The 16,096-nt window shown below is 47.7% G+C and overlaps 1 protein-coding gene across 1 annotated transcript in view; it reads right to left on the bottom strand.

Moving 5' to 3' along the window:
- The window catches only part of PKD2 (polycystin 2, transient receptor potential cation channel), a 239,049-nt gene that overhangs the window by 55,984 nt on the left and 166,969 nt on the right, over positions 1 to 16,096 (bottom strand). The window contains exons 11-12 of the mRNA XM_078676197.1: positions 8,107 to 8,228; positions 7,400 to 7,517 (exon numbers count right to left, since the gene is read on the bottom strand). Coding sequence (XP_078532323.1) covers positions 7,400 to 7,517; positions 8,107 to 8,228 — 240 coding nt within the window. The remainder of the gene's footprint in view (positions 1 to 7,399; positions 7,518 to 8,106; positions 8,229 to 16,096) is intronic.

Here is a 16,096-nt window from a genome sequence, read left to right as displayed (position 1 = left end):
TGCAACCTGTGTGTGCCGTTTTAAAACTGTCATTTTGCACTGGCAAAATTAACCTTTTGCCAGGCCTAAACATTTCTTTTTTATGTCATCCTAAGGTCGGTCCTAAAGGCCCATAGGACAGGGTCCATGGTATTTCAAATGTAGGACCTGAACACCTCAGGTTTACATGTCCAGCAAGTATAAAAAAAAATGTTTTTAGGTCTCGCCATGCGCGCTGCTCTCGCCATGCGAGGGCATTTTGGAATCAATAAGGATTCCAAGCTAGATGTGCACGTGGACGGTCAGAAGATGTGCATGCGGGGACTGGATGCTTCACTGGCAGCGTGACACTCTGGGGACTTTTTTTTGGGCTTGGCAAACTGTATTTTTCAATATTTGATGCTTTTAATAAGCAGCGCGGCATGCTGAGCTGCTTACTAAAAGCATCAAATATTGAAAAAAAAAGTCGTCAATCCTCGATTGTGCTTAACAGTAAAATACAAACCCACTGAGTGTAGACCATTGCGATTTTTCAGTTTCGATGCTTCATTTGACATGCTTGTTTAAAATAAGATATGCAAAAAAAGTGTCAGCAATTTTTGATTGCGCTTAACGGTAAAATACAAACGCACCAAGTATAGACCATTGTTATTTTTCAATTTCGATGCTTCATTTAACATACTTGTTTAAAATAAGATATGCAAAACTACAAAGACCAGAATGCAACAAATAAAGAGTTTTGTAGATAACCCTCTTTACCTTACATGGGAGAGTTGACACGCTTTAATTAAGCACCTTGAGTACATCATCCTCCTATGACGCTTTGCAGCACAGCCCTCACAGAAGTCACTTCCCGAAACCCACCATCAGGCGCGCAACACCCATTGGGCTCACGGGGCTTAAGCCTCCCCAGTCGTGTGATTCAGCCCGGGCAGAGAGAGCTTCGCGGACTGACGAGCAGCTAATTGCAGCCGCACCCGAGTACTTAAAAGGTTTTTAAAGCCCATTTACGTGTAAATGACTACTTTTGTTGTGTGTGCACCCCTTCTTACAGCCACTCTGTCTGTGGTTGGGAGAATTAGCCCCCCCCGAACTATTTTTCAGCCCCCCCCCCGAAATGTGGCTCTAGTTGCCCGCCTGCCCACCATGCACTGCGCACTCGTAGTGTACACAGCTGGCTCCCCAAGATGGCGGCTGGCAGTGATGCGAGTTGTTCTACCTGGTTATGTTTGAGGCTTTACTTCGTCTGTATTTACATACATGGCTGGCTTCCTCATTCTTTTCAATAGTAAGTGGTGTATGTTTTGCTTTCCTCACAGCTGAAATCGGATGTTTTCGAGATCACAGACTTCACCACAGCCTCAGAGTGGGAGAGGCAGGATCCCGGATTTCCACATCACCCAATGCAAAGCGCAATAGCCCACTTGTACCGTTGTTTTATTAGGGGAGGGCGGCTCAGCCAAACTATTAAATATAACGTACGTCTCCGAGGAAGGTTATCCTGCTGCTGAGCACTGCAGCGTTTCAAGGCTGCTTATGAGGACTCTTGTTACCGGGGCATAACTTTTCCTGTTGTGGGGTTTTGTATTTAAACAGTGAATTCAGTGAGTTGTAGTCATGGTTCATTTGAATTGAACCAATTAGACAAACGCAGCCTGATAATAATGATATGTAAAAGTAAAATCCATGAGGTATCCTTGACATATGTAACCCCGACCCTGGTGGTCCCTACTTCATGCATGTCAACATTTTAGAACAGGAAAGTAGGAGATTTTGAAAAGAAATACTGGAAATGTTTTTTTCTCAGTAAGTGCTATTGAAGCAGATGCATGCTTAGGCGGGAGACAGCTAAAATGCATTAATTCTTGGGTTAAAATATTGGAGTGCGGAGGGACTTCAGCTTTTAGAGAGGGGTATTTTTTATTTTCTGGGCTTTTAAATCACTTTCGTTATCATGCAGCATGCCCCTTGTATTTCGGCCTTAGGCGGTAGTGTGTTTAGTAAAGATCCACGTTCTTTTCCTGCTGGCGGGGGGGGGGGGGGGGGGGGGGGGGGGGCGGGGGCGGGGGAGAGCACGCGCTGTGACAGGGCGCGTCCTGGCTGCAAGGGCGCGGGCCGGGTCTCACTAAATGGTCTGGATGTTCCCTCAGTCCAAGGCTAGCAGAAGTGGCGCCCATGCCCGGTGTGTTCAGTGAGAACCGACCTACGTGCACGAGCGCAGGCTGCGATGCACAGAGATGGAATGCACGTGCGGCGTGCCGCCTTTCAAACATGAAAATATGTGCAGGCAATGTAATGCTTATCGATATAATGCGCGCACTGCACCACCATTCTTAAAGATCAGTGCACTGATATTTATACCTTCGAAATAAACCTTGCACAGCATTTCTAATGGAATGGAATGTGTTCGATGTGTTGCTGTTATCAGTCTCACTGAAACGTGTGGGATGCATCACTGTTCCTTGAAATAAAATTTGTGCAGTGGATCACCAGACCTACACAACGAAATATGTACAGTGCACTGTTATAGAAATGACATGTCTGCACTTGTAATTGTATTTATATGGCGCTTTCTACTCCTGACGAGGCGTTGAAAAGCACCACTATCACCAATAAAACGTGCGACGCCCTGAAATTAGCACTAATAAAACAAGCATTTACAATGCAATAGGTCTCGCAGTTGTTAGAGTTTGAGCTATTGGCATTGTAAATGGCAATGTCTTTTATTTATGTGTTGGTTTTTAAAACATAAATAAAAGGCATTGTCATTTACAATGCCAATAGGTTAAACTCTCACAAATGCGAGACCTATTGCATTGCAAATGCTTTTTTTTAATGTAGTTGACTGTGAAGTTCCACTTGCAAGTCATGGAGCACGCCCAGGTCAAGCAGAATCTGTGGTGTTTCTAGACAACTGAAACAGCCAATTGTTTTATGGCCATTTCTTGCAGGGGCTTCACAAAAAACAACCACGAGGACTGACAGGGGAGACCCCTCAGCAATCCTGCATATTAATGTTTTAGGAGAAAAGATAGTTGCAAAAAAATACTAGGCGTGACCGTCTGGACAAGATTGGACAAAACCAAAGAAAAACAGCAGTCTTTTCCACGTTTGGGGTGTCTTTAAAGCCCTAGCCAAGCAACATTTTAACTGCACTCTGCACTCTGAATCTGCACGCTGCACTCCCACTCTGCATTCTGAATCTGCACGCTGCACTCACACTCTGCATTCTGAATCTGCACGCTGCACTCACACTCTGCATTCTGAATCTGCACTCACACTCTGCACTCACACTCTGCACTCTGCACTCTGCACTCTGCACTCTGCACTCTGCACTCTGCACTCTGCACTCTGCACTCTGCACTCTACACTCTGCACTCTACACTCTACACTCTACACTCTACACTCTACACTCTGCACTCACACTCTGCACTCACACTCTGCACTCACACTCTGCACTCACACTCTGCACTCACACTCTGCACTCTGAATCTGCACTCTGAATCTGCACTCTGAATCTGCACTCTGAATCTGCACTCTGAATCTGCACTCTGAATCTGCACTCTGAATCTGCACTCTGAATCTGCACTCTGAATCTGCACTCTGAATCTGCACTCTGAATCTGCACTCTGAATCTGCACTCTGAATCTGCACCCTGAATCTGCACCCTGAATCTGCACTCACAATCTGCACTCACAATCTGCACTCACAATCTGCACTCACAATCTGCACTCACAATCTGCACTCACAATCTGCACTCACAATCTGCACTCACAATCTGCACTCACAATCTGCACTCACAATCTGCACTCACAATCTGCACTCACAATCTGCACTCACAATCTGCACTCTGAATCTGCACTCTGAATCTGCACTCACAATCTGCACTCACAATCTGCACTCACAATCTGCACTCACAATCTGCACTCACAATCTGCACTCTGCACTCTCAATCTGCACTCTGCACTCTCAATCTGCACTCTCAATCTGCACTCTCAATCTGCACTCTCAATCTGCACTCTCAATCTGCACTCTCAATCTGCACTCTCAATCTGCACTCTGAAACTGCACTCTGAAACTGCACTCTGAAACTGCACTCTGAAACTGCACTCTGAAACTGCACTCTGAAACTGCACTCTGTAAGTGTGCTTACCCCTCTTCTAGTGCACTTCCTCAGAGGTAAGAAGCACTATATACATTCAGCTACAATACAATACACGCCTTTCGCGAAATTATTTTCTTCCTTTGGTTGTCTGCCCTGGACTATATATATATATAGATATATATATATACTACGTGTAGAAAACAACAAAAAGCTTAACACAAAAAAGAGACAGGACGCTTTATTACAGTTTTATAAACATCAACTTTATCGACTGTTAACACCTCTCTTGGATCCGAAAAACCCAAACAGGAAATCACGATGATCATCACAAAATATGTAATTGCGCAGACAAAGCTTGAGAATACTTTCATCGTTAATAGCCCATAGCCAACAGCAAGATCTCAAATACTCTGTACCCAACAATACCTAGGGTACACTGCTAGATTGATTTAGTATGGCACTGGAAAGGGAGGTGTGTGTACGAGGCCTATCATACTGTCTTCATAAATGTAAAAAGCCTACCTGTTGTGCTGTTCGGTAACTTTGCCCGGCTCCGAGAATATTTGCTGAAAGAACAAGCGGGAGGCGGCTCGGGCGCAGCACGTCTTCCGAAGACGTGCGCGTCCACAGAGCTGAGTCGGCTCGTGCACAGGCCAGTAGCGGCTCGTGCACAGCTCTAGACTCCCTTGCCAGTGAACACGGCGACTATAGAACTCGCTGGCGGGAGCACTTCGCGCTCCAACGCCAGCTCGATCTAAAAACGAGTGCAACGAATACCTTGTTCCCAAAAAAATAAACTGAGTGCTTTGCAACACTACCCACGCCAAGGACGTGTGAAATGACACGTTTCCTAAAATGAAATATGTTGAAATCCTTGGCGTACGCTGCTAGTCCCATAAAAGAACTGTGCGCAATGGGCCTTTATTCTTATCAATGAGGTGCACCAAGTACTGCAGGTATAAGTGAAATGTGCAGTGCACGGCTACTCCAAAAAATGAAATATGTTCAGAAGGCGCAGAGATTCCTAAAACATGAAATGTGTGTAGCGCACCATCGGGCCAGAAAGTGAGCCGCGCACTGCTGCGGCCGTCAATGACATGTGTTCTGTGTATGGTGATTCACAGCAGTGAAATGTGTCCCAGACACTATTGATCACATTACTTGGGTGAGCAGGGTTCACTAAATTCCTTATGCATAACGTCTCACTATTTATTGCAATCCCATTTGTGCAGCGCACCACTATGCGTAACAATAAAACAGTGTGCTCGGCACTATCCTTTCTAAAACTGAAGTACGTGCAACGCACCACGGTTAACTGCAATGCAATATCTGTCAAGCAACACTTTTAAAATAATAAAAATATGTTGAATGCATCACGATTCATAAAAAAGGAAAACAGTTCAGAGCACCCCAGTCGTATTCATTAAATGTGTGCAATGCCCCACGAGTCCTCAAATGAAAAGTATCCAATGCACGACCATGTAAATTAATTGAATGTGATCCATGCACCACTATTCCTCCAAATAAAATGTGTTTAATCGACTTAAAATGAAATGTATGCACTGGACTGCTATTTCTAAAACTGCAATAAGTGCAATATATCACTATCAAGTACATTGAATATAGCCAGTACACAACTAATACTAAAATAGAAATAGTGCACTACTATTACTAACAAGCATTGCCATAGCCAATAGGTCTAGCCTTTGGGACCTGCTGCATAACTAAATACGTATAAGGGGCCAAAGGTGAGACCTATTGGCTATACCAATGCTTGTTCACTATGGCAATGCTAGGCTCCCATAGCCTAACACTGTGTTACCTTATTACATTTAATAAGTGGGAACTTCAATTTAGGAAGAGCTAAAGTAATACTACTTCTACTGATTTGAATTGTAATTTAAAATCCCCTTTAATGGCAAATTCTGATTTTAAATTACTAATTTGAAAATGTCACGTTTAGAAACTTGCCATTTCTTCTGCCTAAACCAAATGTTCTTTTCTGCCAGTGTAGTGGGTCACATGACTGCTAATGCTCACCTGTGTTGTGATGTGTATTACTTCCAGATAGTGGACAAAAGTGCTTTGGGTTTGGGAAAGGGTGTTCTTCTGCTGAGCAGGATAGGCTGGGGTTGTACCCAGCCCTTCCTGAGCTTCAAACTGGTAGCATGGGGGCTGTACCCAGCCCTTTCCTGACTGCAGAAGATGCCTACCCTGTCACTAGCAAATGCAGCCCACACCTGGGCCGTTATCCCTTTGTTCCACTTGCCAGGCTTGAACTAGACCCGGGGAATGGGAAGAATTGGCCAGAACCAGTTTAGAGTTCGACAAAGGGGGTGCCCGGACTATGTAGGGCCACACATCGCATCACGGTGTAGCCCCTAATCGACAGCTTCAATAGATCTGACATAGAGCCACATCTCAGCATTGCGCAATTCTTGATCAGTGACTACATAGACCCAATGCAGTGCAATGCGGAGCCTTGCGTCGCAGAACTGTGTGCCCTCGCCACAGAGATTACGCACAACTCCCAGTTGGCCAAACTTGGTCCTGTGCCCGAACAGCCTTCCATTGCGGTTGGCTTGAACTTGGGACTGTCCAGGTCCATCTTAAACAGATACCCACTGGTGGCGCCTCGCACCGTTTAGCCCTATTTTTCCCTTACACTTTACAAACTCAAACTCCATTTCTACTGATTGAAGTTTTTTGTTTTGGTGTGATTTGATTTATTCAAATATTCTCTATTTTTCTAAATTGGTTTGGGATTCTTCTTGTGTTGTGTGTTCACTTTATTATTGTTTAAGTGCTGCATAAACAATTTTCACATTACCTCAAAGTGAAGCCTGACTGATTTTGTGCCAAGCCACCAGAGGGTTAATCACAGGTTTATTTAGTGACGTTTGTGGTTCACCTAGATTGTGAATATTACTTGAAGTAAGTTCTCACCACATTCAACCAATAGTCCAATTTCTTATGAAGCACTCTTTTACCCCTCTAATGGAGGAACTTGTCCAGTGGCTGGTTTCAAATTTCCTAACTGTACCACTGTCCTACTTGGAACACCATTTTAGGCATGCAGGCAGTAGCCGGAACAAAGTCTCATGTCTTGTTGAATGGAAGCTTAAGAGTCAAAAGACATATGAAAGACCCCAGGGTGCTCCATAATAGGCTACAGCCACTGACAAAACGTGTATCATACATTTTTCTCCTTATATCATTGATATAATATACCCAGCGCTTAAATCCTAAACCATTAATTGAAGCGCACTAGCAAAACAGCTTATGCCAACACAAGTCAACACAAGCATTACTTACCCTTTCCTTCTCAAGATCATCTCTCATCTGCTGGTGCTCATGCTCCGTCAGTTCTTGGTCCCCGTCCTGGTCATACTTGGCAAAGATTGCCTCGATCTCTGCATCAGTGTGGCCTTTTCTTTAATACCACAATTGAAACAAAAAGCCTTTATTTGACTTTTACTAGAAAAACAATTGCATGATATTGTTCATAAAAAGGTTTGTGTTTCCAGTATCCAAGAGAATAGGAAAGAGAACACTAAGCTTAAAACACAGATAAAGTCAACACCTTGTGGAGAATAAATCCCTGATCCAAGATTACTAGACACTTCCTTGAAGGAAACATCTAGAGGACAGCTTACATTATGGAAGGCATTCTTTTTCGGGAGACAATTCCAAATAGACTGAGATTGTATTTATTTACTTATTTGATTTACACTTCGTGAATTGTTAATAATGGTCCAATGTCTAAAATCCTTTCTCAAAGACCATGGTTAAAACTCTCTGTTATGCAATACACATCTGCCTTAACACAGTGTTTCATGACTGCAGACACATTAAAAACATATTGCTGCAGAATCGAAGTCAATGGCAAAAAAGTAAAATATGGAAATTTTAGAAAGGTGGATTACTGTCCGAGATCAACAAATAAAACAAGTTCACTAACTGTGACAATCAAACAATTCTCTCTGCAAGCTTTGTGTTAGGATGATCAGCTGCACACATACCCTTTGAGATCCTGCCGCAGTTCATCAAAGTTTAACTTGCCTCCACCCTGCCGGAGACTTTCTGAAATGTCATCCACTGTTGTCTTTTTGAGTTTCAGTTTGATCATGGCCTTGCTGCAGCCCTAAAGAGTCAACATCAAATTGTGTAATTACTTCAGCATCTCTGGTCATAGTTGATGGAATGGAAAGTTGCGATCAATTTCGAAAATATTAGCAGAGTACTTCACAGATTTCCTTTTGCATGAATAAACCTGAAGATTCCAATAATACCGGATCTTGTGCACACATTTGCAACAATTCACAAAAGCATGTTTAAGTATGTGAAGAACAAGTTACTTACCTTCGGTAACAATATATCTGTAAGAAACGTTAGTTAGTTAGATTCCTTACCTTAGAATAACCCCCAGGCGTCAGACTGGATCCGGAAAATTTTGAGTAGCAGTACCCTTGCGCGTTGTTAGGAGTCATCTGCGGCTCCGCGTCAGTGTCGGGATGTCGTAGGAGTACTTAGACGCCGCCCGCGCGCGCTGACGTCAGTTATTATAAACAGCTTTTCCGCGCCAGAAACGCAGAGCCATGATAGAAACCGACACTGGTGCCATGAAACTAGGGCCCTGAATGGGACGACCTTAACCCTAGATATCGGTTCGCAGAACGGGGAGGATGGGTGGGGCGGTAAGGAATCTAACTAACTAATGTTTCTTACAGATTGAATATGCTACTTACCAGTATGCATCTGTTCTTGGCATGTAGGGCTGCTGACATTCATATCTTGTGCATAGATCGCCGCCTAGTGTTGGGTCCGGATGATTGCACATTGCTGTCCTGGAAGAGTCTTCGAAGTATCACGAGATAGGTGGCTCCTCCCCTGGACTACAGTGCGCATGGGCATCGACTCCATCCCCAGATTGTTTTTAGCCATTGTGGCAAAGATGGAGTGGAATAGTGTAAGCGATGGCCATGCTGAAGATTGAATGCAAGAAAAGTCTGCAGCCGCTACGGGCGCCGGGGAGGAGGGCGGGCGATATGAATGTCAGCAGCCCTACATGCCAAGAACAGATGCATACTGGTAAGTAGCATATTCAGTTCGAGGCATGTGGGCTGCTGAATTCATATCTATAGCATAGATTACATAGCAGTCCCTCCATTAACGGCGGCCGCCCGTGCCAGCTGCAGAAGTCTGAAAAAGTGTTTTAAGAACAGCCTGTCCTACAGCTGCCTGCTGTTTGGAATGCACATCTACACAGTAATGTTTGGTAAACGTATGTGGTGTAGACCATGTGGCTGCTCTACAAATGTCTTCCAAAGGAATATTACCTAGGAATGCCATGGAGGCCCCCAACTTGCATGTGGAGTGTGCCCTGGGGGGGACCGTTAAAGTGCGCTTAGCTTTCTGATAGCAAATCTGAATACACTTAACGATCCACCTGGCCATTCCTGCTTTGGAAATGGGGTTGCCTTTGTGCTGGGCTGAGAAGGCAACAAAGAGTTGATGTGTCTTTCTAAAATGTTTGGTTCTGTCAATGTAGTACATTAACGCCCTTTTGACATCAAGCGTGTGGAGCATTCTTTCTGCCACAGTTTTAGGGTTTGGAAAGAACGCGGGCAGTTCGATGGTTTGATTGACATGAAACTGCGACACCACCTTAGGAAGAAACTTGGGGTTAGTGCGCAGCACCACCCTGTTTGAATGAATTTGTATAAATGGCTCTTGTATTGTGAGCGCCTGTAGCTCACTAACACGTCTTAGAGACGTGATGGCAATGAGAAAGGCCACTTTCCATGTCAAGAACTGAATCTCACATGAATGTAGAGGTTCAAACGGGGGACCCATCAATCTGGTGAGGACCACATTGAGGTTCCACACAGGAGCCGGTGGGGTCCTGGGAGGGATGACCCGCTTCAGCCCTTCTAGGAATGCTTTAATGGCAGGCACCCTGAAAACAGAGAGATGCTGCCTGTTTTGGAGATAAGCCGCTATGGCGGATAAGTATATCCGAATGGAAGCATATGCTAGATTGCATTTGTAAAGATGTAACAAATAGCAGATGATATTAGGAATGGATGCATCTAGCGGGTTGATATTGTGTTCTGTACAGTAAATGACAAACCGCTTCCATTTTGCCGCATAGCAAGCTCGGGTAGTGGGCTTTCTCGCCTCCCGGATGATGTCCATGCATTCAGGAGGCAAATTAAGGTAGCCAAACTCTAAGACCTCAGGAGCCAGATCGCCAGATTGAGCTGTTGCAGATCTGGATGCTGAATGTCGCCATGGTTCTGCGTCAAGAGCCTTGGTGTGAGGTGCAGCCTTTGATGCGGTACCACGGAGAGTTCTAGAAACGTGGTGTACCATGGTTGGCGTGCCCACGTTGGAGCAACCAGGATGAGCGGCATCGAGTGTTGCTTTAGCTTTTTTGGCCACCAGCGGAATGAGAGGTGCTGGGGGAAAAGCGTACGCAAATCTGCCTGACCAGTTCATCCATATCGCATTGCCCTGCGACTGTGGATGAGGGAACCTGGCGGCAAAGCTTTGGCATTTTGCGTTTTCCCTTGTGGCAAACAGGTCTAACTCTGGATGACCCCACTGCTGGAAGTATGGGCGGAGTACTGATGGATGTAACTCCCACTCGTGCATCTGGTGGCTGAACCTGCTGAGCAGATCCGCCATCTGTTTGTCCTTGCCCTGGAGGTGTTCCGCCATGAGGATGATGTTCCTCTGAATGGCCCACTTCCACATGCTCTGAGCCAGATGAGACAACTGTGAAGAGTGCGTACCTCCCTGCTTCTGGATGTAGTACATGGCTGTCATGTTGTCCGTCCGGATCAACACGACTTTGTTGCACACATGTACCTTGAAGGACTTGATTGCCATGAAGATTGCCATCAGTTCTAGGTAGTTGATGTGCATCTTCTTTTGCTGCGTCGTCCATAGTCCCTGCACCGTGTAGTGGAGCACATGAGCTCCCCACCCCTGGAGAGATGCGTCCGTCGTTAGGATAATCTGTGGCACAGGCTCTTGGAACGGTCGGCCCTTGCAAAGGTTGTATGGATTCCACCAATGCAGAGAGTTGTATGCCCGACCGGTGACCAACACTAGGTCTTTCAACTGTCCTTGAGCCGGAGTCCACTGATGCGCCAAGCATTCTTGGAGCGGACGCACATGCAACCGTGCGTGCGGGACTATGAAGATGCAGGAGGCCATCATGCCTATTAACTGCATGAACACTCTCGCTGGGAGTGAGTGTTGCGGTCTGAACCTCTGGATTAGCGACTGGATGTTGTCGATCCTCGCTGGGTTTGGCTGAGCTGTGGCTGCCAGAGTATTTATCGTCCCACCCAAATACTGCCGCACATGGGCTGGCTGAAGGTGCGACTTTGGATAGTTTAGTGAAAACCCCAGACTGTGAAGGAGGTGAATGGTGTGGGACATGTCTGCGGCGCACTGCTGTGCCGACTTGGCTTGAACCAGCCAGTCGTCTAGATAAGAGTAGACATGTATGGTCTGTCTCCTGAGGTGCGCCGCCACTGTCGCCAGACATTTCGTGAACACCCTGGGGGCAGTGGTCACTCTGAAAGGGAGGACCTTGAACTGGTAATGCCGGTTTTGGATGGTGAACCCGAGGTATTTCCTGTGGGATGGATGGAGTGGTATGTGAAAGTAAGCATCCTTGAGGTCCAAGGTTGCGAGGAAGTCTCCCTGGTTTAACAATGGAAGAACCTGCTGCAGTGTTAACATGTGGAAGTGTTCTGAAAGAATGTACTGGTTCAGGGGGCGTAGGTCTAGAATCGGTCTGAGTGAGCCGTCCTTCTTTGGGATTAAGAAGTACAGGGAATAAACCCCTGTGCCTTCTTCCTCTACTGGCACGAGCTCTATTGCGCCTTTTTGCAGCATCACAAGAACCTCTTGCTGCAATAAGTGCAAGTGCTCTGCTGACATAGGACGTTGTCTTGGGGGTATGTTTGGTGGAGTGGATGTCAGCTCCAAACAATAGCCGAACTGGATAAGTTTCCTGACCCACCTGTCTGTGGTGATGGACTTCCAGACTGGCAGGAACTGTTGGAGTCTCCCCCCGACAGGTGTTGGATGGTCGGGGGGCAGTGACAGGGAGTCACTGTTTGTTTGTGGCAGAAGAACGGGAACTGTTGTTGCCTCTGCCTCTACCCTTGGCACTGTTTCCTCTGTATCCACCTCTGCCCTGCTTGGTGTACGAGGATTGCGCACCACTTTTATTGAATGGCGTCTGCTGCGACATGTGTCCTCTGCTAACACCTCGATTGCCTGAGCGACGAAAAGTGTTCCCTCTAAACTGTTGTGACTGGAGAGCACCCATGGACTTGGCAGTCTCAGTATCTTTTTTGATCTTTTCCAGGGTGGTGTCCACCTCTGGACCAAATAACCTGTCTGGGTTAACAGGCTGGTTGAGGATAGTAGTCTGTATCTCTGGCTTGAACCCTGAGATGCGGAGCCATGCCTGACGCCTCAACATCACACTAGTGTTGATTGCTCTTGCTGCCGTGTCCGCAACGTCTAGCGCACACTTTATAGCAGCGTTGGAGATGAGCTTTCCCTCCTGGATAAGCATTTCAGCTCCCTCTTTAAACTGGTCTGGAAGGTGTTGCATCAGCTGCTCTAGGGTGTCATAGTGTGCCCTATCGTATCTGGCCAACAGTGCCTGCGTGTTTGAGATGCGCCAGATGTTGGCCGCCTGAGCTGCTACTCTCTTCCCCGATGCCTCCAGCACTTTTGACTCCTTGTCTGGGGGAGGAGCTTCACCCGTGGTTTGGGAGTTCGCCCTCTTGCGGGCATTAGAGACCACCAAAGAGTCCAAAGGCAACTGGCCCTTTATGTAGGTTGGATCGCCAGGTGCCGGTCTGTATTTTTTCTCTATTCTAGGGTTGACAACCCTTGACCTCGTGGGTTCCTTGAAAATGTCTGCCGCATGCTTAAGGACCCCTTTTAGCATTGGAAGAGTCTTGACAGTTTTTTCAGCAGTGGAGAAAGTGTCAAAAAGGAAGTCAACCTCCACAGGGTCAGCATGCATTTCCACATAATGGTTCTTAGCTGCCCTTTCAATCAAGGCATTAAATGCCGCAGAATCTTCAGTGGGAGACGTCTTTACGTTATAAATCTGAGGGTCATGGACCGTCTGCTGGTCCCCTTGATCACCTGTGTCCATCCACGAGTCCTGTTGCTCATCAGGCTCTGTGTTTGCAGGAAAATTGTACTCCTCATCCTGCTCCCCTTCCTCTCCATCAGAGTAAGTGGGTGAAGGTGTTGCACTCCTCCCAGTCTGTGGAAGAATCTGTTCAACCAGTACTGGTGTTTCTGGTGCAGGCTTCTTGCGTTTTAGAGGAATTGTAAATGACTCCAAAGGCTGTGATGTTATCTTCCTCTTATAAAGCGTGAGCTTCCCGGTGTCGGCATCGATGAAATGCTCCGACCGCTCTTCTAATAAAGGTTGTCGATGACTCAAACTCCCACCCGTGTGAGTTGGCTTCGACATTTCAGAGTCCTTGGGCACCGACCGTGGTGCGAAGGCCTTCGGCGCCACCTTAGGCGGTAACGTGTAGAGGATCGGCATCGAAGTCTTTTTCGGTGGGGCAGTCGGCGTCGGTGCGGAAGGCGTTTTCGGTTCCGACGCTGAAGCCTTGTCCTTAAGTCGCTTGAGGGAGTCCGAGACCTGCTTCGTAAAGGAAGCGGATGGTTTCGTCGACCCGACCGATGACCTCGGTCCGCCCCCAGGGGACGACTCGAGCGTCAATGACTTCTGTTTGTCTGTCCGAGGCGCAGGAACATCCTTGACCGGTGCGCTTCGATCTTTGTCCACGGCCGCAGACGTCGACGCCGACGGCTTCGGATCGGCAGCCTTGACTTTTTGCGTCGGGACCCCAGACCGTGGCTCGGCGCCCTTGGCCGACTACGTCTCGACAGGCCTGTTGCCTTTCGGCTCGACAGACTTGCCCGAGGTAGGCTCGACAGCCTTTTTGGATTTTTGCTCGACTGCCTTGCGGGACACCGGCTCGACGGCCTTTTTCGAGCTTGGCTCCTTGACCACCTTTGGCACCTTTGCCTGGTCGACAGCTTCCTGTGGCTTCAAGGCCTCCGAAGACGATGGAGTCGATGGCGGAGCAGACGTCTTCGGTTTCGATGGCGGCTCGGCCATCTTTGTTTTCGTCGACACCGAGGGTTTTAGTTTCGGTTTCGATTTTGATAATGGTGGCTCCGCTGAGGTGTCCGTAGCCGGGCCGGAAGGCGGGGCCGTGGATTTTGGTGTAAGGTCTTGGGTAAGGCCGTGTGGCGATCCCTCGACCTGAGCCTTTGTAAGAGTACGAACGGGGCATAGCTCTTCCTCCGAGCTATCTTCCATGGCCCCATATGCTTCGTCGTCGCCCCCTACCTCATCGACGACTTCCTCTAGGTCTTGGCCTTCGACGTCCGCTTCGTAGTCGGACTCGACCACCCCCGATGGAGGTGAAATCTGCAGTTGAAGCTCTTGTTCGTCCGCTTCCGCGTCGTCGAAGATGTCCACCGGTGCTGGTGCCGATCGCTGGGCCTCGAGGCCCACCACGCGCCGCATCCTGATCGTTTTCTTCGATCGAAACCTGGAACAGGCCATACAGTTGGCCTCGTCGTGGTCCGGCGACAGGCACTTGTTGCACACAGGATGGACGTCAATGTGTGGGTACTTGGAACCACACACGGGACAGTTCTTGAACGATCTCCGTTCCATGCCGTCGAAGTCTTGCTGCGTTGACTGGGCCTCGATCACCGAAGAGTCACACGACTCCCCGGATATCCGACTCGACGAGTTGGAATATAGACGGGCACCGAACGCAAACAATACCGACGGTTCGAAGAAGGCCTTTTGGCCTTGAAAAAGTTCTATAACGATTCCGAACAGGAGTTGTCGAAATCACATCCGAACCCAATGGCGGAAAAAAATCTGGGGATGGAGTCGATGCCCATGCGCACTGTAGTCCCGGGGAGGATCCACCTATCTCGTGATACTTCGAAGACTCTTCCAGGACAACAATGTGCAATCATCCGGACCCAACACTAGGCGGCGATCTATGCTATAGATATGAATTCAGCAGCCCACATGCCTCGAACATATCGTTATCGAAGGTAAGTAACTTGTTCATCTGAAAGAAACACGTTAGTTAGATTCCTTACCTTAGAATAGATACCCCAGCAATACCAACCCCAGTGGTGGGTCTGCAAACCAAGATCACACCAGAAAGTCCTGGAGAACGGTATGGCCAAAGAAGCCATCTCTCCGGACTTGGCTGTCCAGGCAGTGGTGTCTTGGGAACGTGTGCAGCAAGGCCCACGTAGCTGCCTGACAGATGTCCTGCAAGGGGACTCCCCAACCCAGGGCAGTAGAAGCCGCCGTGGCCCGAGTGGAATGGGCCCTCAGATCAACAGGAGGCTCGTTCTTCACCAAGGAGTAGCAAATCTTGATGCACAAGGCGACCCACCGAGAGATGGTTCGTTTGTGCACCGCCCGTCCCTTCTTAGCGCCCACGTAACCAACAAAGAGTTGGTCATCCACTCGGAACTTGCGTGTGTGATCCAGATAGTATGAGAGCGCACGTTTTGGGTCCAGACGGTGGAGCCTCTCTTCCTCTATCGAGGGATGCGGAGGCGGAAAGAAGGTGGGCAAGGTGATGGACTGCCCGATGTGGAAGGCTGTGACTACCTTGGGCAGGAAAGAGGGTCGCGTCCGCAACACAACTTTGTCCAGATGGACAGAAAGGAAAGGAGGTAGTGAAGAAAGGGCCTAGAGCTCACTCACTCTCCTGGCAGAGGTGATGGCAACCAGGAATGCAGTCTTTAGAGTGAGAAGACGAAGAGGACAGTTATGAAGTGGCTCAAAAGGAGCGCACATCAGATAAGTCAGAACAAGGTTCAAGTCCCACTGCGGCATCACAAAAGGAACAGGGGGAAACATATGAGTGATGCCCGTCAAGAACCTATTTACAACAGGGG

Source organism: Lissotriton helveticus, chromosome 2_1 (genome assembly GCF_964261635.1).
Source record: "Lissotriton helveticus chromosome 2_1, aLisHel1.1, whole genome shotgun sequence".
Lineage (NCBI taxonomy): Eukaryota > Metazoa > Chordata > Amphibia > Caudata > Salamandridae > Lissotriton > Lissotriton helveticus.
The sequence above is the reverse complement of the archived record's forward strand: the minus strand, read 5'-3'. Positions and strand labels throughout refer to the sequence as shown.